At 35.8% G+C, this 23,585-nt stretch overlaps 5 protein-coding genes across 5 annotated transcripts; all 5 read left to right on the top strand.

Moving 5' to 3' along the window:
- Positions 1–2,057: 2,057 nt before the first annotated feature.
- LOC124639792 (fatty acid-binding protein 2-like) lies at positions 2,058–4,426 on the top strand. The gene is made up of 4 exons (XM_047177262.1): positions 2,058–2,211; positions 2,913–3,082; positions 3,647–3,754; positions 4,311–4,426. The coding sequence occupies exons 1-4, from the start codon at positions 2,142–2,144 to the stop codon at positions 4,365–4,367; spliced, it is 405 nt and encodes a 134-aa protein (XP_047033218.1). The 5' UTR covers positions 2,058–2,141; the 3' UTR covers positions 4,368–4,426.
- A 2,757-nt stretch (positions 4,427–7,183) lies between these two features.
- Positions 7,184–8,983, top strand: LOC124639601 (fatty acid-binding protein 2-like). Its single transcript, XM_047177043.1, has 4 exons — positions 7,184–7,324; positions 7,739–7,908; positions 8,339–8,446; positions 8,870–8,983. The coding sequence occupies exons 1-4, from the start codon at positions 7,255–7,257 to the stop codon at positions 8,924–8,926; spliced, it is 405 nt and encodes a 134-aa protein (XP_047032999.1). The 5' UTR covers positions 7,184–7,254; the 3' UTR covers positions 8,927–8,983.
- Positions 8,984–11,048: 2,065 nt separating this feature from the next.
- LOC124639716 (fatty acid-binding protein 1-like) lies at positions 11,049–12,937 on the top strand. Its single transcript, XM_047177176.1, has 4 exons — positions 11,049–11,209; positions 11,520–11,689; positions 12,010–12,117; positions 12,818–12,937. Exons 1-4 carry the CDS (start codon positions 11,140–11,142, stop codon positions 12,872–12,874), a joined length of 405 nt encoding a protein of 134 aa, XP_047033132.1. The 5' UTR covers positions 11,049–11,139; the 3' UTR covers positions 12,875–12,937.
- A 3,764-nt stretch (positions 12,938–16,701) lies between these two features.
- Positions 16,702–18,554, top strand: LOC124639690 (fatty acid-binding protein 2-like). Its single transcript, XM_047177137.1, has 4 exons — positions 16,702–16,860; positions 17,143–17,312; positions 17,524–17,631; positions 18,442–18,554. Exons 1-4 carry the CDS (start codon positions 16,791–16,793, stop codon positions 18,496–18,498), a joined length of 405 nt encoding a protein of 134 aa, XP_047033093.1. The 5' UTR covers positions 16,702–16,790; the 3' UTR covers positions 18,499–18,554.
- Positions 18,555–20,149: 1,595 nt separating this feature from the next.
- On the top strand, positions 20,150–23,585 carry LOC124639691 (fatty acid-binding protein 1-like). Its single transcript, XM_047177138.1, has 4 exons — positions 20,150–20,305; positions 20,875–21,044; positions 21,417–21,524; positions 23,469–23,585. The coding sequence occupies exons 1-4, from the start codon at positions 20,236–20,238 to the stop codon at positions 23,523–23,525; spliced, it is 405 nt and encodes a 134-aa protein (XP_047033094.1). The 5' UTR covers positions 20,150–20,235; the 3' UTR covers positions 23,526–23,585.

Below are 23,585 nucleotides of genomic sequence, written 5' to 3'. Positions count from 1 at the left end.
GAGTGCACCTGTGTCTGCGCAGTTGGCATCTTCTTACATGAACACATTCGCTGTGGACGATAACAGGAGGACATCATCATCGTCATGTTATGTAGCCTGAGCTCCAATTTAATTTATTCAACTTCTTATGGATCCTGGTTTGATAATGGTATTAATTACACTGCAGAAAGATTTGTGTCTATCTCGATCTGTTCTGGTTATAATCTGTCCACATATTAGCAAAATCAATAATTAGTCATTACAAAAGTGTTAATTTTTGATTGATGGGATGACTTTTCATCATTCATGCAAACAAAGCAGTTTTGTTAGTTGAGTGACAATCTCTAAGCTGCATCTTGAATGTGGATTACTGAACTTCTGTTATCGTTTTGTTTGTTTTTAATCGAAATCTATATATTAAAAAGTTGAGAAGCTGAAGATACAGTACAATTAATTCAATTGTGTTAGATAGCCCTCTCACCAACAAGGGTACGTAAGTACTTTTTATCAGGGTAGGACAAATCTAGCGAGTAGTTTAATTAAAACTCAATTACAAATACTCAATTATAAACATGGTACAAATGACTTCCGATGATGAAGTAGTGAAATGGAAGAAGAGAGACAGGGTATAGAAAGATTGGAAACATTTCAATTTCTAGAAACCTTTGTTATCATTCAAAATGCACGTTGCAAAAAGACCCAGCAACTACTTTAAAATACATACAAAGCTAATGATGAAAAACTCTAAGAGATCCTACTGGATACCTATATTTGACAGGTTATAACTCATCCACATGAGAAATCACTGCAAATCCACCATGGTGCACAACACTCATGATTCATTTATAACCTTGAATATTTATTTAAGTAATCATGACGATCCATTTGATAAATTAAGATTTTACCAACTGAGCCATATTAGTCATGTAAGTAGCTACTCTTTTAAGTAGAAATAAATACTAAAAGAGTACCAATAATTACAAGAAGTCAGTGTAAGTCAGCATTGATTAAAACTTAATCGTAATCATGAGTATGAAAAAAGGTAATCACAAAATAGCAGAGAAGGTACTAAAAATCATATTATCTTCAGCTCATTGTGATAAATATTTATATCAACAAACAGTAACGATAATTATTTAAAAGTAAATAAAAGTTGATTAAGTACATATTAAAAGTGAAGGCCCTAATATTTAACCTTGTGAAATCCCTGATAATAATGCATCCCTTACAAATGTAAAACAGTGAACTGTCAGTATATTATCTTGTCAAGATTTGATAAGTATAAGCAAAACTAGAGGTATGACTAAACATCTTGATAAAGTCCAGTATTTACCTTAAGTACTTTATGTACCTACTTACTATTTTGTGAACGATAGTGTCAAATGCTTTATTCAAATCTATGTATTTGAGTCAGTTTTGAAGGTCGTGATAAAAGATAACCTTTGTACTGATATGTCCTGTTTGTTTGTTACAGTTGTTTATACCTGTTCCTCTTTTTATGTTAAAACCTTTAAGAAATGAAAATAATAAATCTAGATAGCTGCTGTAGATTGTTCTAAAGAATCAGCTAGTTAAAAAATAAATGAAAATGAATTTATTTGCGCGATACGCACCCAAAAGTAGGAATATGAGGGGAGAAATACGCGTCAAATCCACGCAAAATCAGGCATGCTCAGCGTAGTGCCTGATTTTTGCAGGATCCTAGCAATATATTACTGCAATCTCATACTTAGTTGATGACTTCCATCACTGATGCAATAGAGAGTCAAACATAAGAAACCGTACCTACTAACACCATAATAACACTCCGCAACTTAAAAACCAATTTAGAAGTAACTTTAATTGAACCAACCAATAAAAAAATTCAGCGTGTGTAATACAGGAGCTAGTGCAATCAATTCTAAATAGATAAACTAATTACCTACCAATCGAATCCAACAAATTAAAGTTCACATCCTGAACTTTGTCCACCGGCTTACTTTCAATGATCAGCACAATTTAGTCGACAAATGAATCACTTTTCTTCACAAACCTATTACGAAGAGACATGTACTTTAATATTGGCTTATCGAGTTTTATCAGGTAGATTAGCCGTGGGATATAAGCCTGGGTTGTCTGATTTTTGGTTATTCGATCGCTAAGTTACATAGCAATCAGTCAAAATGGCCTTCCTTAACAAAAACTACAGCTTTGTCAAACAGGAGAACTTCGATGGATTTTTGAAAGCTGTCGGTATGTAGACAAAAGTGAAATAATTTTCAATGGTCTTATTTATTGATAGAAAGAGAAACTTTGTAAAAACTGATTTTTAATTAAAGAATAGTGATTCAAATTAGATAGTAGAGATAGTTTTCATAATGAGTGAATATTTACATTTAAATATCAATACTATGAATAGGAAAGAATACTAGATAATTAAATATTACCAATCAGAAGATACCATATACTACAATCAATATCTCAAACGAAAATCTAGACGTGACTGATAAAAATTAGATTAAGTAATAATTGTTAATGACAGACAACCATTTGTAATTAGTGTTTTTTATTACATCATTTGTTACAGTACTTAAAATATTTGAAGAATAACTTAACAGAACTTATGCGTTTTTATTCTTAGTCTACCAGACTATCACCGAATCAAACCACCGGTTTACAGCGGGGCCCAGTAGGGCCAAGGAATGCCGGGGCTGCGGGTTGTTCGAAAGAGATACCACGGCCCTGGTACATAGAAGGGCTACGAAGGAACACGACGGTTTTTAGTCAGTAAGAGTCTGACACTCCCTCAGCGCTGCTAACCCACAGCGGGAGGGGTCATTTGATGATTTTAGACGTCGTTAAAAAAAGACCACCAGTTTAACCACATAGAACTACCAAAACCAACTAACACACTCACACAAACATCATATTTATTAGCTTCATTCCAATTCCAGGTATCCCCGACGACAAGATTGCCAAGCTCGTCAACTTCGCCCCTGACCAGAAGATCGTGCAAGATGGCGACTCCTACGTCATTCACACCGCTGGCCCCGAGGGTCCTAAGCAGGTCAAGTTCAAGTCTGGAGTTGAGTTCGACGATGTCATCGGCATTGAGAAGACTCCCGTAAGTATTGTAACTTATTCAATCAAGAGTACTTATACAAAGTTCAGTTACTTAACAAAAAAATTGAAAACTGAGACTACTCCTGTAAGTTGAAGGAAATAGTATCTTATGATTGTTAGGTTCATCATAGCTAGGTGTACTCGATGTGGATTGGCGATCATTTTAATTACAGTTTTTCACACGATGTTTTACTTCACCGTGCCTTAGTGTTGAGTTACCTTTAGTTGAGTTACCTCTCATTGGTACCTGACATGATTTCTAAACTGCCCACTATGTTCAGACGCTGAAGCACCATCTCAAACTCAAACTCAAACTCAAACTCAAAATATTTATTTGCATGTTAAGGTTGTACAGTTCTTAGATACAGGTTTACGTTCAGCTTAACGGCCTTTTGCAGACGTTGCAAAAATGTGAGGGCTTTGCACCTATCTTCAATCATTCATAAGAACCTATCATAGATGTATCTGAAATGTAAGCTATTGACCTTGACTTTGGCGTTACTAATATCCCAAAAGATACTCAGCATCTAAGCAGATGATTAACACAATTCTTTGCCTCTTTCAGATCAAGACCACCTACACCCTCGACGGTAACACGCTGACACAGAAGATCACCGCCGACAAGGGCTCCGCAGTCTTCAAGAGGGAGTTCGTCGGAGATGAACTTATTGTTGTAAGTAGCTTTTACATTGATTACCTACAGAAGCTTAAGAGTTTGTGTGCTTGTAACGAGCTAATCTGTATTAAGCAAGCGTAGTGACTAACGCTCAATTCTTCTCCGTATGAGAGGAGGCCTGTGCCCAGCAGTGGGACGATAAAAATCCTAATGATGATGGTCGATGATCTCGTTAATATTAGGAACTGCTGCATCAACCATAAAAATTCCCCAAGTACTAGAAAGCCTATTTATTGGAAGGAAGGCTATGGGCTATTTTTTATCCGGGTGCGCGGAGTAGTTCCTGAGAAACTTCTTGTGGAAGCTATAAGCTACAGTTCTATTTACAAGGTCTTGTCAGAATCTATCTGGCTTGTTAGAGAGAGATATAATTTTGGCATTAGCCCTATACAAGTATTGTCCAATTCCGACTTTTGTAATCAAATCCACACATAAATTGACTATAGAAATCTCTAGTAAGCTATCGTATGCAGTACAGTGCACTGTTTTATTCTTGTAGGTACAAGATAACTTACTGCAGTTATTGTATTAATTTATATTTCTTTGCTTTCAGACCATCACCACCGACAAATGGGACGGCGTTGCCAAGAGATGGTACAAATCTGCTTAAGTTAGTTCTTAGTTAATATATTAATTTATTTTTTAATAAAGTACTTTTAAATATTTAAACTGTCTATGTATTATTTACATACCTTAACAATAGCACCTATTGAGATTCATCTTTATCTATAACTGCGAGAAAAGAAAGTCGTGTTAGTTGCAGCTGTCCTAATTTGGCTGAAAATTGGTGAGGAAGTAGTTTTGGCTCTGGGAAAGTGCATATTTTTATTCTCATACGGGTGTGAAAAGTAGTTTCCTCTGGAAACGGGAAAATTCGCGGACGAAAGCTAGCTTTTTATAAAAAAAAACAAGGGTGGTTGGTGCTTCTTGGGAGATCCACGTAAAGCAGTAGATAGTAACAGGCTGATATTTTGATGATTTTTACCTATCACTACAATGATCGATCAACATCTTAAGAGGACCTCCTTAGACGGCTGGGTCAAGGGGCTGATTCAGAAGGTACTACTTGAAACTACTCCAAAAATATATGTGTTTGTTGTCACATATACGGCTACCGTGCTACAGTTGCACTTGTGTGTATACAAATATTCAAAACTGTGATATGAGTAGTTCTTATTATTGCAGTTGAAGTTTTTATTTTATTAAGGACAATATTTATTAACAGCAAACGGTAGCATATTAAATAAGGTACATGATTAGAGTGTTAAGATAATAGAAATTACCAGTACAATATAGGTATGTAGTTCTATTGATTTGCCTTAGAAGATTAACTAACTCCAAACTAACTAACTAACTCAATTTTAATTTTCAAATAATAGCAAGAATGGCAAATACACAATTTATATCTGGTGTCTACTGCTGCTGCTGCTGCTACGGGTCTTAATTATGGTGGGATAAAAATACCATCATGTGAATAGTCTTCTTTAGGGTCCGTTCCGCTGACCGAAGCCGAAAATCGATCTCAGTGGCGTGCACTTGGAGAGGCCTATGTCCAGCAGTGGACTGCGATAGGCTGATGATGATGATGATGAGGGTCCGTTCAGATAGACCGGGTCGGAGAGCAGAGCAAATTCTTAACACGTTGAAAATTGAGTACTTAGTATTTGAAGTAAGGTTTATTTTTGCATGCGCACTGCTTTTGTCATTGAGAATGCTCGAATGCGCTAGACGATAATTGATCATAGTTTGATCAAGATCATAAATCAGGTATCTATAGGTACAGATCAATGTAGCAGTACGCACATTACAAAGATCAGTTAGGCGATCTTCACACTGCCTCGCATCATGCTGCATATTGCGTGTCGACGCACCTACGCGCGTTCCTGCGGGAGTCCAGATCTGCATCATCGTGCGGGATTTTTGCGCACTCAAGTGCTTAGGTGCGTAATGTAGATGCACACACGGCGGCTCTCATCGAGATCCATTTTCAAACACACACGTCACGCCCATTCAAAATCACGCGCGGCACTACGGGATTCGGTGTGCCATACCTTGCGTCTCGCCCCGCACCTACGCGCGGGGGTGCATGTTACTCCGCGTGTATGCGCGTGATCCGCATGAACGCGCGTGGATGCATTTTCAATGTGTTGGACTGTGCGTGTTTTCCATACAAACGGAGATACTTACAAGCAACGGAAGAACACGCATCCACGCGCTACGCTGCATCATGCGGGGCAGTGTGAGAATCGCCTTATTCGGCCAGGATCAGATCGATTGGAAAATTTTATTGGATTCACGATTACCTTTAAAATAAACAAGCAAACGGTGCAGTAAGAGACCCCCACCCCGTATATAATTTAGAACCTGTAGACTATATAGTAAGAATACCAACCTGAGATGGTTGACACACCACATTTCAAGAGGTTGACGTTCACAATAGGTACGTAAATAAAATCAATGTTTGCGTTTGTGCGAGAGCGCAGCGCGGTTGTAAGGCTGGTAACACACGCGCCGAGTTTAAATACGGCTGGGTTACAAATGCAAATCAAAAGATTGTAGAACGACAGTGCGATCAAATAATTTTAACCAATCAAATATATGACTGTGCCAATTATATTATTTTTTTTTATACAGAACATGTAATAGCTATTTTTATTAGCCAAAAAATAAAAAGCTAGCTCTTGCTAGCGGTTTTACCCGAATCCCGTGAGAAGAAGTAGCATGTAGCCTTCTTGTATGAATCCAACAATGAAAGAATTTTTTAAATCGGTTCAATGGGTTCTGTGATAACCACCAACAAGCAAACTTCACTTTTACTTTAACTAAAATATGTAAGTTACTTTATTAATTTTAATTAACATTTTATATTTAAACAAACAACTATTTGCTGTAAAAATAAAACATTCAATTTGAATTATACATTACTTTGTAGTTTTTCACGTAAATGTTAAATACTTTAGATATCAATTGAAAATATTGAATTGATAGGTAGGTACTTAAAAATTGCTTTAAATAAGTCATTGCAGATAAATAAATTAAAATCAGACTAATCATAAATTATTTATTTCAAAGAAGTTTTTTGTTTGATCGTTTTTAACCCAGAGAAAATCACAATTTAACACGACTCGAAAACTGATTTCGTTGAAAAGTTTTGATGCACTTTTGTGGCAAATTTTTACACTGTTCATCAAAGTTTTGGCCATAACTTTTTTTCTTAAGTTAATTTTATTATCTTAATTATTTTCTATTTACATTAAACTTAACTAGATAAAAGCGAAATGGTAATTACTTAGATTTTTGCTGAATCGCTGCTATTTATTCGACCGCATTATTAACTGATGTGAATCATCGATGTAGGTACATAAAAATACAAAATGCTCTGTCAGAGATGTACCTAATTAATCTTTTAGACGATTATCAGGAAGATTACGGATTCGAATAAATAGGATTCGTTTGGCGGTTGCTTAATTATTGAATTGTCAAAATAGAAAGCCAACATGTCTTTCCTTAACAAGACCTACACCTTTGTCAAACAAGAAAACTTGGACGCGTTCCTCAAATCTGTCGGTATGTGAATTAATTATTAATTTTAATTAAGGTTATTTAAATTGGCTAAGTTACAGCCTCAAGGATTGATCGGTCCGTCATGACGAGTTCCTCCGTGTTTCGGAAGGACCGTTAAATTAGTGGTCCTGTCTGTCATTATAACATCTTTGGCAGCCCTTACGGGTAGTCAGAACCCAATAAGTCTTAATAAGGGTTTTGGGTTGCCCAGGTTATTGAGTTGAGGAGATCAGACAGACAGTCGCTCCATGTGGCACGCTATTACTCAGCTGCATTGGGATAGACTCGAAGCCGATCGATAGTCGGGAAAAATATGGGTACATGATTAAGGCGAAGTAATAACGATACCTAATACATAACGCCTATTTACAAAGAACAAGATTGTCCGTGAAAGTAATGTATTCATTAACTCTCCAGGTTTCCCCGAAGACAAGATCGAAAAGGCCTTAAAATTCACTCCAGACCAAAAGGTAACAAAAGATGGAGACACTTACACATTACATACTCAAGGACTGGAAGGACCAAAAGAAACCAAATTTAAATCTGGAGTAGAATTCGACGATGTTATTGGCTTTGACAAGACTCCCGTGAGTATTTTTAACTTTGGTCCTTATTACTAAGATGCTAAGGTTGATTATTCTTTGATATGTTTTAATCGGCTGCAAAAAAGGAGGTTCTTCGATTAAGCGCGCACCCGTCCTGCAAAAAGCCTGTTAGAAAATCCTTAAAAAAATTGGCTCTAATATCTGATCCCACAAAAAGTCAGACGTAATTTGAACATCTATGACAGTCGTTACTGGTAGTCAGAAGCCAGTAAGCCTGACAACCAGTCTTACCTTTAGGCGTATTGGGTTACCCAGGTAATTGGTTTGAGGGGCTCAGATAGTCAGTCGCTCTTTGTGGGACACTTAGCTGCATTCGGTTATAATGGAAGCCGACCCCAACATAGTTGGTAAAATGGCTTGACCGATGATGATCATAATGTTAGTATATTATATTATGTTTTGATTCTTTCAGGCAAAGGTCACAATTGTCGTTGATGGTAACACAATCAGTCAAACATTTAAGACTGACAAAGGCAACGGTACATTCAAGAGGGAGTACGTTGGAGATCAGCTTATTATTGTAAGTAATATTCATAAATCTAAATTAGATATTAATTGTGAGAGTTCAGATGTACACATAACAGAAAATCCTGTTATGAATAGGTATGACATATAACTCAAGAACCGCTGAAGCGATTTGTGTTAAATAGAGAGGAGGATGCTTAAAACTAGGGGTACTTTGGAAACTTTTTTATATCAAAAAACCTTATAGAATTGATTTCAAATTAACCTTGTAGTTCCTGAGATAAGCTCGTTCGAATAAACTCTAAAATGCATTTCTCATTTTGCACAAAACTCGCCATGTGCACAGTTGTCTTTTGAACAGCTTTTGACATTCTCAACCGATTTCCCAAAACAAAGGTTTTCAATGATAATTCGGATGTTTTTGTTTGTTTTGCCACATAAAGAAAATAAAATTAATTTATTCCACACTTCTTTTCAGTCTGTCACGCGTGAAGGTTGGGATGGCGTTGCCAAGAGGTACTACAAAGCTGCTTAAGTGCTAAAATATAGAAACATGTTAACATTAAAATAAAATGATTACTTATAAAAAAAACATTGTTTTTTTATTGAACCACTTCTTGACATACTGGGTATGTTCTTAAAAGACGATATAATTTGTAATGGAAGCCATTGGTATCCTATTCGGAAACAAAAATACCGATCGATGGGTTTGAAACGGGGGTGCTGGTTGTCGGGGCTGCGGGTTGTTCGAAAGAGATACAGCAGCCCTGGTACATAAAGGCCTATGACGGAACACGGCGGTTTTTAGTCAGTAAGAGTCTGACACTCCATCACCGCTGCTAACCCACAGCGGGAGGGGGAGGAGGAGGGTCATTTGATGATTTTTGACGTCGTAAAAAAATGGGTTTGAAATAAGGAATGACAGATTTAATCGAGTTATTATAACTTCAGGTACACCCTTGTAAAACACACACTGCATAGCCTGTAGTGTATGTTGCTGTATGTCTCAGCAACATACACTGAGACTAGAGGCTGACCAAAACATATTGGAAAGGCTATGCACAGAATAATAAATTCTATTAATACTATAAAGCGATAGTCAAACTCAATTGTTATTATTTCAAATAGGCCTTTGAAACGTCACACTAGTTGCACGGTTCTAAAAAGTTGGTCTCATGAAGAAACTCCATAATGATGAGCTGTTACTATTTTTGACCCTCCACTGATCTACTGAAAGCCTCTCGTAATTATTGGTATATAAACTTGTTGTTGTTGCACTTGTTGACATACTATCGGCAGGCAAGATTGATTTAGTAATCTACAACCGATTGGCTCTAGAGGACATCGGCCGTTGTTGCTAAGTACTGATAAAGCTGAGCATGATAGGTATTTTGATAAAGCTGAGTGCAGGTGTTTTATATGAAATGGGTGCATGTATGGGCTCCTTAACCACCAATCGGGCCACTAAGGCTGGTTGTCAGTTTTTCTGTAACGACTGTCAAAGATGTTCAAATGGTAGTCGGAGTCGGAATCCACCAACTTGACGTGCGTTTCTAAACACGAAGGATCTCGTTATGACATACATTGTCGCCCATCTATGGACCGACCGAGCTAAGTGTTGCTTTCTTTATGATCGATCGATACGTGAGGCTGTTACTCAAACACGAGCTCCTTTGAATAATCAATTTCATTGCACTTGATAAATCCTCATAGTGTACTTAAAACATTATATTTATAGCCATACCTACTAATATTATAAAAAACTAATTTTTGTATAGTTTATGTTTGTGTTTGTGTATAGTTTATTTTTGTTTGTGCTACGAAGGCTCCGAAACAATTATATGGATTTGACAAATTATTTCTCATTTGGGAAGTTACACTATCCGCGGTGATGTTGGTTATACTTTATAAAGGTACGGGAAATAATTTCCACGGGACACACAAAACATGTAAACCGGTAGCTATAGATAAAAAATATAGCAAGCATGAAGTGATGATCCAAAACGAAGATAAATAGATAGGATTACGCAGGGCTAGGCGTAAAATCAAGTAGAATGAAGATAAGATGCATTGGAATGATCTATTTTACAATACTTTATATTACGAAAACACTTGTCAACACAGATTTTAACCTAATATTAACCTAATTTAGCACAATAGCGAAGTAGCGATGCGATGACGACCTCGATGGCGCAATGGTCACCATGCCGGACTGCCGAACCTGAGGTCCCAGGTTTGATTCCCGGTTCGGTCAACATTTGTGTGATGAGCATGCTTGTTGGCCGTGGTCTGGGTGTTACAATATGTATTCATAAATATGTATATGTGTAGCTATATGTAGTTTATCAGTTGTGTTAGAAACCATAACACAAGTTACTTAATAACTTACCATGGGGCTAACGGACCGTGTGTGAAAAAGGTGTCCTGACATTATTTATTTCTTTGATGTGCAATGACGAAATTGGGTATTATGGTATTTTATTGTTTTTGGGCAATAAAAGGCATAGTAACTTTGAGATGAATAAATAAATTAAAAAAAAAAAAAATTTATTCCACTGAATCCTATCGATAACTAAATCCCCAATTTCTGATGTGACTAATTGACACAATTGAATCAGAAAGTGTCGCGTCACAGCCTGATCAAAGTCTAATCATTTTAACTGCTATCAGGGAGATTAGAAATACAAATATATAAGGATTGGCTGGTGGTAATTCAGTTATTGGATTACCTAGTAGCCCTCAGTCAACATGTCTTTCCTCGGCAAAACTTACACCTTCGTGAAACAGGAGAATATGGACGGATTCCTGAAATCTGTCGGTACGTAAAGTGTTTTTATCATTTTTATTATTTTGGTCAATGAAGTACTCATTGCAATTTTGAATTTAGTGGTCTCAAAACTGAAAGGGATAAGTTAACTGTAATATAGTAAAGAATCAGTCCTGTCAGTATTAATATTAACTTTCGTTTGTTTATTGAAACCACACATAGCATAGCAACTGATTACTCGATAACATCAAACGTTGAACGTACAATATTCAATCATTATTTCACGATTAAATTTTCCTGCTTCATTTGTTTCGAAGCAATAATGATTCTGGATTTAATATTCGACCAATTTACATTACAGGTCTCCCTGACGACAAAATCGAGCCAGTCTTGAAGTTCACTCCTGAACAGAAGATTATTCAGGAAGGTGATGGCTACAAGTACATCACTCAGGGTCGTGATGGACCTAGAGAAGTCACATTCAAGTCTGGAGTAGAATTCGACGATCTTATTGGGCCTGAGAAGATTCCCGTAAGTGATTTTAAGATTTCGTACTTTTGGACCAAAATTCAAAGGGCTACAGAATTAACATAAGGCGGTAGGAACCCGAGATTGTAGCTCTATTTGCTGAAGGATCAGTAAATGTTTTATCAGCCCCCAAATATTAACCATATGCATTTAACTGACCATTTATGGCAGTTCCAATTCCTTTGGATCAAAATGGACCGTTGCCCAAAAATTGTTTAGATTTCTTTTATATTATCAGTCATATCTCAGATACTCATATTCATATTGTCATTACCTAGTGAAATATATACAGATATTAATATTTTATATTTGGTTGCTTTCAGGCTAAGACTACCTACGTCGTTGATGGCAACAAAGTGACACAGACCATCAAATCAGCTATGGGAGTCGGCACCTTCACAAGGGAGTTCGTTGGCGATGAACTTATTATTGTAAGTATTATTTCTATACATATGCCTTAGATAAAAATGTTGTTCTAGTTCAAATCTTGATGAACATTTTTAGTAAAGTTCAGAACTTAAAAATCGTTTATTCACACGTGGCTGCAAAACAGTACTTTTTGAAAGTCACAAATTTACAAAAGACTGCCCCTTCAAAATGCTCACCCTTCACCACTTCCTATGTGTTTTTGTTGGGAAGAAGAAGTGGCGCAACAAACTCCCCTGTAACTAAGACATTGATTCGAAATTTTCAGTTTCGAAAGTAAATTCAGTTTAAGCGATAAAGTATGACGTAGGGTTTAATTAGGCTAGATACAGAAAAATCCTAATATATCACCATGACAATGCGTTGTATAATCATAATACCCAATTTACGTTGTAATTTTTTACTATCGATTAGTATCGATGGTGAACGTATGGTTTTTGCACAGAAAAAGCCAAATGCACATGCAGAGTTATGTTTTTCCACAAAATTGGACACATGAACTAACATACTATTAATTGCTTAAATTAAACAATATTGTAGGTTTATTGTAGATTTTAAAATAAACATTTATTCATTTGTTTAATTAAGTCGTAAATAGCGCCTTATATCTTTATTCCTATATTTTGAACTGATATCAAAACGTTGTGTTGTATGTTATGTGCTTGTACAAAGTTTTCATTATTAATTATTTTTCTTTGCTTTCAGACCATGGTCACGGATAAATGGGACGGCGTTGCCAAGAGATACTACAAATCTGCTTAAGTTATTCTTACCTACTTAGATTTTTTAATTTATTTTTTCTAATAAAATACAAAAATTTTAAAATGTGTTATTATTCTTTTTTGCATTTAATTTCGTTTACAAACAAAACTCGAATGGATTAATTGAGACATACTATGCTTATGAAATGTTCAATGGAGTTATTTTCTGTAACTGAAAAACTCTATAAATATGAATATTTGACTTTCAAATGGTGGTTCTAACAAACGCATTTTCACAGAAGCCACAAAGTCTGTTAACCAGATTTCATCAGATTACCGAGGGGATCAGAGTGCTCGGGTAACTGCAATTGAACGGTCAGATAGGTAAAGACTAGGCAGTAGATGATTTACCTTCATGTGCAAATACACGTTATTTACACCGATTTTAGTAAAGCATTCGATATGGTCATACACAAACACTTATTATATAAACTTTCTGTCTGAGATTTTCAGATTCGGTATTTTTATGGGTGTAATCCTATCTAAGTGATGGATTCATTGTTCTATGATCTGGAGTAGCACAAGGTTCCCATTTAGGTCCTTTTCTCTTTATCATCTTCATCAATGACTTCCCGAACTATCTTAACCATTGATTATAATTATATATGCAGATGACTTAAAGTTTATAGTTTATAGTAAAATCAACCAACGTTGATCATCTAATCATCAGGCCGATCATCAGATCTAAGAATGTGATCACGTTACATAAATATAAACACGGTACGCAGATCGACTAAAGCGTTTTGTATTATTGTATCTGTATAATCGGAGAGATCTACTTGACCTTCTGTTATTTACAAATTAGTAAGACATAAAATAGATTGTCCACAACTTTTACTCCTAGCTCTCGACTTCCTAGCTTTCAAGTCAAACCCCTTTTTGCGTCCACATAGGCGAACAGTCTGTGGGATCAACTCAACCATACCATCTCTAAGCATGGCTCCTAAACGAACATAGTCAGTTTATTGACATATTCAAGGACTCCCAAAATAGAAGAAATCCCTACTAACAATTCTCCATAACAAAACTAAAAAGGTTATATAGAATAGAATAATTTAACATTTATGTTTTTAGTAGAGTATTTATCACGTTAGTAGTGTGCATGCCACGCTTGCCTGACATTAAATAAAAATAACTTATTTTTTAAGGTTGCATCAATGTAACAACTGTTGGCAAGCTCAATAATTAAAAAACCTTTAATAGTTTTTTTTTTTATGGAAAATCATGAAATAATCCCTCCCGCGACTGACCGTGACCATGTTCCTTCTCAAGCCCTTTATGTACCAGGGCCGCGGTAACTCTTTCGAACAATCCAGCAGCCATGATCGACTTTACCACAATTTCTTGTATCATATTTTGAGAAATGCAGGTGCAGTTGACCAATGACTGTGCAAACACAAGCATCAAGATTACGCCTTATAATGGCTAATTCGCCATTGATAAGTAAGATATGATACTTCTACTGTGTCATCATGAGTATTACCATGGTATCGTATCGGGTCTAAGTTAAACATTGTAAAATACATTGATAATTTCTTCTTCTTCAATTTAAGAGCCCAGCTCTTGTCGGTGCAGCTCCTTCCATTTGCGCCTATCTAGCGCCAACTCCTGAACTTCCTTATACGTCACAACATTCACCTTCTCTTTAATTTGTTTCATGTAGCTGTACCTTGGACGACCCCTTCCCCTCTTTCCTTCGACTTTCCCCTCCACGATGTTTTTTATAAAATCGTCGTGACGTATAAGGTGTCCTATCATTTTTCCTCTCCTGTTCTCTATGCTATGTAATAGTTGTCTTCTACTCCCTATTCTATTTAGTACTTCTTCATTGCTAATTCTTTCCGTCCAACTAATTCTCTCCATCCTCCTCCAGCACCACATCTCAAAAGCCTTCAGTCTGCTTATATCCTGCTTAGTCAGTGTCCAAGTTTCACAACTGTACAACGCAATGCTCCAGATGTATGTCCTTATGAAATTCTTGCGAATGTTTCTGTGTATATTAGATCTAAATAAATATTTTTTGTTGTAAAAGGCTTGTTTGGCCATTGCTATTCGGCATCTGATATAAGCGGAACACCGAGAGTCAGATGTTATGTTGCTTCCTAAGTATTTGAAGCTTTGAACTTGGTCTATTTGTGTGTTATTAATTTTGATGGCCTTATAAATTGGTGTCACTTTTGCTGTTATTAAAGTTTTTGTTTTGTTGATGTTAATTTTTAATTGAAATTCGGTGAAAACTCTGTCATTATGGTTAAGTAAAGTCTCTAGCTGTATGTGATCTTCGGCTACCGCTGCTATATCATCCGCAAATCGTATGAATAGAACCCTCTGCCCTTTGAATTTAACCCCTCCAAAAGGTTGTTCTGCAATTTTTTTTATTGCCTGTTCTATGAAAATATTAAATAGTATCGGGGATAGGGTACAACCTTGTCGAACTTCCTGTTTTATTTTGGCTTTAGCCTTCTCTTCCCCTATTTCAATAAGTGTTTCCTGATTGTTATATATTTCATATATTACTCGTCTGTCTCTAAAATCAATTCCTATATTTTTTAGGGTCATCATAATTTTTTTCCAATTAACTTTATCAAAGGCTTTTTCTAAATCTATAAATGCCAAATATGTATTAAGTCCCAAATCTAGTCTGCGGTCTATTAGCATTCTCAATGCTAACATTGCTTCTCTAGTGTCTTTCTCTCTGTTTTCTGTCTCTGTCTTTGTCTCTGTTTTTCCTGAAACCATACTGATCTGGTCCTATCAAATGGTCTTTTTGTTGTAAATTCTATTATGGATTATTTTCAGAAGTATTTTAGATGCATGTGATATAAGACTAAGGGTTCTGTGTTCTTCACACTTTTGCGTATTTGCTTTTTTGGGAAGAGTAATATAATTTACTGAACTAAGATAATTTACTGAACCAAAATTATCCTAATCTAATTTTAGAGATTGCAACATCATCATCATCTGCCGAAACTTTTCCATTATCCATGCTGGGTCGGCTTCCAGTCTAACGGAATGCAGCAAAGTTTTTATGTTTTATATTGAGTGACTGCCTATTCGACCTACTCAATCACAGTGTGTGGGTCAACTCATATAATACGACTGATTGTCAGACTTTCTGGTTTCTAACTACCAGTAACCATCGCCAAAGACATAAGACATGCAATTAACATCCGGGATCCACAAATACATGTCTTCTGAATACGAAGGAACTCTTATAACAAGATGGCCATCCACCCACGGACCGACACAACGTTAAGCGTTGCTTATGCTCTTTAACTACTAGCCCAATTGCTTTGAATTTATTAGGGTCTTCACAAATCTAAGCTTAATACATTAATGGAAGTTGATGTATTTACTTATCGAAATTGCTTAAAATGAGGAATAATCTTACTTTAATGAGGTCAGTAGGAATTTTCTATGAACTGAAAATGAAAACTGAAGACTAGAAAAACTACTTATATTATTTACGGTTTCTTTACTAGTTACGGTAACTTAGAATCGAAATAGGGCCTTAGGACTGATATGTAATATACACTTAATCAAAGAAAGTAAACTTCCTAACAGACAGAATCTTTAACTAACAAACGAAAAAGCCTTGTTTAACATATTACTAATTATTTAGATAGTAATAAAAAAAAATACTTACGAGAATAAGACACAACCCAACAACGTCATCGAATACTAGTCAGGACTCGAATGTGGCTTATCTATAACTAATTATACTTAAAAGTATCTTCCGATAACAATATATCTATTTCCTATTGCTCTTTTGATACTATTCAGTCAGAAAGTGCTTACTCATTACTTAATCAGGGCTAAATCTTTTCGTCTATTATCAAAAAGATTAGTTTTCCAAATAAATAAGCATGGTTTTTGGATTTTCTAGTTATTGGATACTCAAATAGCCAACAGTCAAGATGTCTTTCCTAAACAAGACTTACAAATTCGTTAAACAAGAAAACTTCGATGGGTTCCTGAAAGCCATCGGTATGTACAAGTGTATCTTTTTATATATTTAGATTCAGTGATTCCAAAATTTAATTCCCATCTTTAATTTTGTTAAATTGTTTCATCGTCATCATTATCATTACCCCAGTCACGTCCACTGCTAAAAATGAACCATTTATTTCCATGACCTACGTTCCTATGTTTCAACTCAAAAGACCAGGTTTCTTCAGGATGTTTTCCTTCAACTTCACTCAGTTTTTCTTCACTTGGTTCTTCATGCCCTTCTTTAAACTAACATTCAATGTATTAATTAACTTCCAGGTTTTCCCGAAGAGAAGATCACCCCGGTTTTGAGTTTCACTCCTGACCAGAAGTACACCAAGGAAGGTGACTCCTACAAGTACGTCACACAAGGACTCGATGGACCTAGAGAAGTCACATTCAAGTCCGGAGTCGAATTTGACGATCTCATCGGGCCTGAGAAAGTTCCTGTAAGTATTTTGCAGTTTTGTACTTTAAGACCATTCAATTTAAGTTGTTTATTCTCTGACCCTAGCTCACTTCTGCTAGCTTCTTATACTGTATCGCTATCGTCATATTATATTTTTTGTTTAGTTTGAAATTATTCGTTTGCGCAAAATCAGCAAAGTATAAAAATATTCAAATGATACCTAAGTAATAACTTCACATTTTCACTTTCAGGCCAAAACTACATACGTCGTTGATGGCAACAAAATAACTCAAACCATCAAGTCTTCCTTTGGAGTCGGCACTTTCACGAGAGAGTTCGTTGGTGATGATCTTTTCATTGTAAGTATAACTTCCATCACAAAAAATTGTATACCTAGCAGCTCTCACACACTGTAACAATTTAATATTTATAATTTAAAACTAACAACAGCTAAGCTCTAGATGATTAAAACTGCATTCGTATCAAGTTGCGTGGTTTTGTCCCTTGTGTTAATGGCTAACAAGGCCTATACGGGAGCGACAGAGCCCGCAAACGAATTGTGTTCCCGATGACGTTAAAATTCACTAAAATTAGGTATTTCACAAGATTAATTTAGGTCAAACACAGAAAAAATCATCATGATACAGCATGTTAGGGACTTTTTATATCTAATAATAATTTATCATTATAATCTAGTGATATTAATAGATTATCATTTATAACCCGAACTGTCTTGATGTGTCATCCTAGTGCACAGATTATTATTGCACAGGAACATTCGCGTTTTGCACAAAACAAACTTCTTTTTAAAATGACAAGAAGAAATGTGTGTTTCATTTTACTGTTACTGTTACGGCCTTTTTACCGTCCCACTGCTGGGCACAGGACTCCACTCACACGGAGAAGGATTGAGCATTAATCACCACGTTTGCTAAATGCGGGTTGATGATTTCAGACTTTATAGTCCAGGTTTCCTCAAGATGTTTTCCTTCACCTTTTTATCAGCCATTGGTGTCCAAGATATAGGTACTTAGAAAGTACATGTAAACTTAGAAAAGTTGCGTTGGTACTTGCCTGACCTGGAATCGAACCCACACCATCATACTCGAGAGGTTGGTGGTTGGTGTTTGATTTTACATAGTTAAATTAAATATTTGTCTTATTTTCAGACCATGGAACTCGAAGGTTGGAACGGCGTTGCAAAGAGGCAATACAAGGCTGCTTAACTTAATTTAATTTAATACCTTAATTTATTATTTAAATAAAGCATTTTTTTATAATTCATTATTAAATAATCGTATTTCTGTTACTGAATCCCCTTTGAAATCAAATTGATAGTAGTGTTTGAAATGTTCTTTTCCTTTAAGAACGAGTCTGCATTTAGATACCTACCTACATTTGTATAGGTCTGCTATATGTTTTATTTCACGAAGGCAGACGAGCCAATACTTGTATGTAAACCTAAATGTACATACATATATTATATACCTACACATTTTATGACTCACGGCCAGTTTCTTCATCAAAAGTTAAAGTTAAAGTAATGTCTAAAGTAAAAGTAACGGTCAAATTCGTTTTTTCAAGGCTAAAGTGACAGCAAAACTAGTAGAAAAATTGAATTTGACCGTTACTTTTACTTTAGACATAACTTTGACTTTTACTTTGGCTTTAACTTTTGATGAAGAAACTGGCTGTTAGTGACTCGATTAGTACTGAAGAATATTTAACCTACAAAACGTAGTGGATCAAAAAACATTTCTAGTAAATCCAAAAAGTTTTCATGTTGTTATGATCTATGAACTAGTTTATAAATTCTTCAGTATTTTTGGACCCATGATGCCCAATAGGCCTTGTAACGCCAAACGCAAGGCGGTATGAAATTGTCTTCGCAAGGAATATTTTTATAATACCATAACTGATTTCTTTAAATACTTTTATCGCATAACATTAACCAATTAGGCTTTTTCATACTTCATTAAGATCCATGAAATTATTTTATGCGAATCAATCACTTTTATACGAAAGTTAATTTATAATTCTAGTAACAGAGGAATTTTTCGTTCAGTTTTATTCAATCCTTCTAACACTTTCAGTGATTTAGAATACCAGCACTTATAACGTATTTTCTCAAAAATATCATTGGTAGATATACAAGCTCTGTTTTGAACCCACGTATTCTCACTTAGGGTGCAGGCGCCATAACCACTGGGTTATCGCGAAAAATAATGTTGTGTTATTTGTGAATTCTATAGCAATAAAGATAAATACGTAACCCATATTCGAATCGTGAGCTAATAAAACTTACTATCTATAAACTGGCGAAAATCGATTAACTGTAGCTATAAAAAATCATTGGTAAGTGTGTTTGTCCCCTTACCCCTAAAATGCTGGAGAGATTTTGATGTTATTTGTGTCATTTTGATGTAACATTAGTAGTGTTAATTGACACGATGCGATTTAACAAAATCCAAGATCTGATAAATAAAAAAACCGGATGGTGATGATAAACATGTTAGTAGCTAGGTTGTTCAATGCAATTACGATAGGTACCTCATTAACGATAAAGAAAAATAACATTACGTAACTTTGTTTTGATACACAACTGTTTATTGTTTGTCTGTTTGTTTTTACGGATTATAATCAAGAAAACTTTGGGTCAGAGGCAATATCGAAGGTGGATAAAAATAATGTTTTTTTTTTTTTAATACAATTTTAAGAATCATTCAGCACTTGCTTGAACAAAACCCTGGCATACGTAAGGTTTATTTACTAACTCTTATCTACTACATAACCATACCGATACCAAACTAAGGTGCATCGCCAAATCTGTCATTAATCCGTCATAATTCTTACTGTAACCTTTATCTGACATCAGTTATCGGGCGATTAGGGCCCGGATATAAGCCTGGGTGGTCTGATCTCTAACCATTTGGTCGCGAACAGCTATCAGATTCCCAGACACCATGGCTTTCCTTAACAAGACCTACAAGTTTGTGAAGCAGGAGAACTTCGAAGGATTTTTGGCAGCTGCTGGTATGTGTTTTATTAGTATACCTAATAATTTAACTGATCTCTACGGTTATCCACGTTCCGGAAGAACTATTTCTCAGGCTCTAGACTATTTGCGTGTCGTGTATTTCATTTAAATCGGTTCAGTCGTTTTGACATAAATAGGTTTTAGAAACTTTCACAAAGCAGCCAGGAATCTGGAAATTGGTGATTGATAGCTATAGGTACGTCGAGCCTGCGCAAAAACTCTAGGCAAAACTACCAATGCAACTTGTCTAAGATCGTTATACTTTCTAAGTATATCTTCTACACCAATGGCTGATAAAAAGGCCGAAGGAAAATATCTCGAGGAAACCTGCATTGAGCGAGCGTGGTGATTAACGCTAAATCCTTCTCCGTCTAAGAGGAGGCCTGTGCAAAGCAGTTGGTCGATAAAAAGGCTGTATTTTACAGGCTATTAGAGTGAAGGAATAGAGAGTGTACCTTGCGTCTACTGATCTCCTTATGAATGCCTCCGTGACAGACAAGCTAGGACGCCACTATCATTATATTTTGAACTATACATGACTCAACATTTTAAACCATTTCACCAGGTGTCCCCGCGGAGAACATCGAGCGTGTTTTGAAGTACTCGCCAGAGCACAAGCTGGTCAAGGATGGTGACACTTACACCTACATCACGCAAGGACCTGACAGCTCCAAGGAGACCAAGTTTCAGTCCGGAGTGACTGTCGACGATGTCATCGGAGAGCAGAAGCAGCCTGTTAGTATTTTGGTTTACGAACCTTAGGACTAAGGTTGAAAGGTTCCTCTAACCTGCAGACAGACATGTGGGTCAGTGGGTCGTCTTAGGGGCGGAGTTTGTTGCACCACTTCTTCTTCCCAGCAAAAACACATAGGAAGTGGTGAAGGATAGGCATATTGGGGGCTGTCTTTTGTAAAATTTTGATGTTCAAAAAGTGCTGTTTGCAGCAAGTTTGAATAAATGATTTTGAATTTAAATAGCAAGCTAAAGACCAAATTAATATATTTACAGTTAATTCATTGAACCAAAAGGATCTTAGGCGAGACAAGATGAGAGTAGAGAAAAAACTTTAAATAATATTTAATTAATTTTTGTCCATTAATTTTCCAGATTAAGAGCACCTACGTGGTGGATGGCAACACAGTGACCCAGACTGTTGTCGCTGACAACGGCAAGGCTCAGTTCAAGAGGGAGTACATTGGAGACGAATGCATTGTGGTGAGCACCTGCCCTGTATTGTTTTGTACATTCCTTCTCATTTGGATACTAATAAAATAAAACAAACAGTATAAAATACGCAGTGGCCCAAAAATAGAACCTTGAGGTGTTCCCGGATTTTTTAAATGTATTAATTCGTCGTTAAAAATAATAGATTTCTTCTAAATTTAAAAAAAAAAAAAAAAAAAAAAATATATACTCTTTATTATGTACACCAAATTAAAAAAAAAAAAAAACAAAAACAACAACAAAACACTGATCTACAGATTTAAAAGTCGGTGACACAATGGGCGGTCTTATCGCTAAAAGCGATCTCTTACAGACAACCTTTGGATGGATTGAGAATAAAAAAGAAATAACTGTATTGCAGGTAGTTTTTGGTGTACTATGTATAATATTAATACCTAAAAATAGACAAAATAAAAAAATAAATAAATACATATACATATAATAAATATATTTATAAAATAGCACAAATATGTATATATATAATATATATTGAAAGTTGCCAATAAACTTAGTGATACCTACTCCGCAACAATATGGTATTTTACTGGATTATAAATTGGAAAGGTAGTGCTTTTTCACCAGGTTCTTGAAGATTGCTAGAGATTGAGCCTGCCTTATTGTCACGGGCAATGCATTCCACAACCGCACAGCTTGAACGGTAAAAGATTTATCAAAGAAGCTAGTGGAATGCAATGGCATCTCTAGCCTCAAATTCTCAGATGACCTTAGACATTTTGCATGTGTGTCATTAAGGAACTTAAAACGTTCTTTTAGATAGGACGGGTTTTTTGGATTGAACAAAATGTTGTACAGTAAAGACAGGATATGAGTATTCCGGCGAAGACGTATAGGAAGCCACTTGAGTTTTGAACGGAATTCAGAAATATGATCATATTTGCGCAAGCCAAATATAAATCTAATACAAACGTTTTGAAGTCGCTCAAGTTTATCAAGCTGTGCCTCAGTGAGATCGAGATAACTGACATCAGCATAATCAAGGATTGGAAGCAGGAGGGATTGTGCAAGCGCCATTTTGGTGGCTGTCGGGAGAAAGTTTCGTAATCTCCTCAAGGACCTGACAGATGCAAACACTTTCCGGCTAATTTCTTGAAGTTGGGGACCCCATGTAAAATTTTTGTCAATGACAATCCCTAGGTTTTTAACTTTGTCCCCGATTGAAATAGCAGTGCCACCAAAAAAAATAGGGGGAAGTTGCAGCCAGTCAATCTTTTGAATCAATCTAGAGCTACCAACTACAATGGCCTGAGTTTTTGCTGGATTGACTTTGAGACCATAAGCCTGACTCCATTCGCAAATTGTAGCCAAGTCGGTGTTAATATTAGCGATTGCATCTGCCAATTCCGAGAATGCAGCTTGGCTATAAATTTGTAAATCATCAGCATAAAGGTGGTAGGAAGAAAGAAGATTTTTGGAAATAGAATTAATAAATATCGCGAAGAGTAAAGGAGATAAAACGCCACCCTGTGGCACGCTAACAGAAGTATAGCACCATGAAGAGTATGCGTCTTCTATGCATATACGTTGACGGCGGCCAAACAGGTAACTACGAAACCAGTCAATCGCCGTTGGAGATATGTTCAGAGAGCCAAGTATGCCAAGTTTAATTTACTTAGTGACGTGTATTTTTTCATTAGAGAAAATAAGTGATAAGCTATTTCTTGCTTTAAGCACTTAATAAAATAAAATTACCCTTTCCAACTACATATCCACCTAGGTATCTCAATACGAAATTCAAATTCAATCCAAATTAATTCAGCCATTTTAGTTCGAAAGCGTTATAAACTTTAGGCTTTTGCACAAAAATACTTCGTGTGCATTTGCACAATTTAGTTTTTGCACAAAACTTGTGTCATAACACATATTTTTTTATTTCCAGAAATAAGTTTATGGTCATATTTTTGTTTTTATTTTCAGACCATCACCCGTGAAGGTTGGGATGGCGTTGCCAAGAGATACTACAAAGCGGCTTAAGTTATTGTTGACTGAATATTTTTCTATTTATTTTTCGAATAAAATGCTTTTTGTATAAAA

Source organism: Helicoverpa zea, chromosome 19, assembly GCF_022581195.2.
Source record: "Helicoverpa zea isolate HzStark_Cry1AcR chromosome 19, ilHelZeax1.1, whole genome shotgun sequence".
NCBI lineage: Eukaryota > Metazoa > Arthropoda > Insecta > Lepidoptera > Noctuidae > Helicoverpa > Helicoverpa zea.
The sequence above is the reverse complement of the archived record's forward strand: the minus strand, read 5'-3'. Positions and strand labels throughout refer to the sequence as shown.

Bases quoted from the DNA above. Each gene is read 5' to 3' on its own strand.
- LOC124639792 (XM_047177262.1), top strand. From the start codon at position 2,142: ATGGCCTTCCTTAACAAAAACTACAGCTTTGTCAAACAGGAGAACTTC. The intron at 3,083-3,646 runs GTAAGTATTGTA...TGCCTCTTTCAG, and splicing joins TCGGCATTGAGAAGACTCCC to ATCAAGACCACCTACACCCT. The intron at 3,755-4,310 runs GTAAGTAGCTTT...CTTTGCTTTCAG, and splicing joins TCGGAGATGAACTTATTGTT to ACCATCACCACCGACAAATG.
- LOC124639601 (XM_047177043.1), top strand. From the start codon at position 7,255: ATGTCTTTCCTTAACAAGACCTACACCTTTGTCAAACAAGAAAACTTG. The intron at 7,909-8,338 runs GTGAGTATTTTT...TGATTCTTTCAG, and splicing joins TTGGCTTTGACAAGACTCCC to GCAAAGGTCACAATTGTCGT. The intron at 8,447-8,869 runs GTAAGTAATATT...ACTTCTTTTCAG, and splicing joins TTGGAGATCAGCTTATTATT to TCTGTCACGCGTGAAGGTTG.
- LOC124639716 (XM_047177176.1), top strand. From the start codon at position 11,140: ATGTCTTTCCTCGGCAAAACTTACACCTTCGTGAAACAGGAGAATATG. The intron at 11,210-11,519 runs GTACGTAAAGTG...TTTACATTACAG, and splicing joins CGGATTCCTGAAATCTGTCG to GTCTCCCTGACGACAAAATC. The intron at 11,690-12,009 runs GTAAGTGATTTT...GGTTGCTTTCAG, and splicing joins TTGGGCCTGAGAAGATTCCC to GCTAAGACTACCTACGTCGT.
- LOC124639690 (XM_047177137.1), top strand. From the start codon at position 16,791: ATGTCTTTCCTAAACAAGACTTACAAATTCGTTAAACAAGAAAACTTC. The intron at 16,861-17,142 runs GTATGTACAAGT...ATTAACTTCCAG, and splicing joins TGGGTTCCTGAAAGCCATCG to GTTTTCCCGAAGAGAAGATC. The intron at 17,313-17,523 runs GTAAGTATTTTG...TTTCACTTTCAG, and splicing joins TCGGGCCTGAGAAAGTTCCT to GCCAAAACTACATACGTCGT.
- LOC124639691 (XM_047177138.1), top strand. From the start codon at position 20,236: ATGGCTTTCCTTAACAAGACCTACAAGTTTGTGAAGCAGGAGAACTTC. The intron at 21,045-21,416 runs GTTAGTATTTTG...TTAATTTTCCAG, and splicing joins TCGGAGAGCAGAAGCAGCCT to ATTAAGAGCACCTACGTGGT. The intron at 21,525-23,468 runs GTGAGCACCTGC...TTTTATTTTCAG, and splicing joins TTGGAGACGAATGCATTGTG to ACCATCACCCGTGAAGGTTG.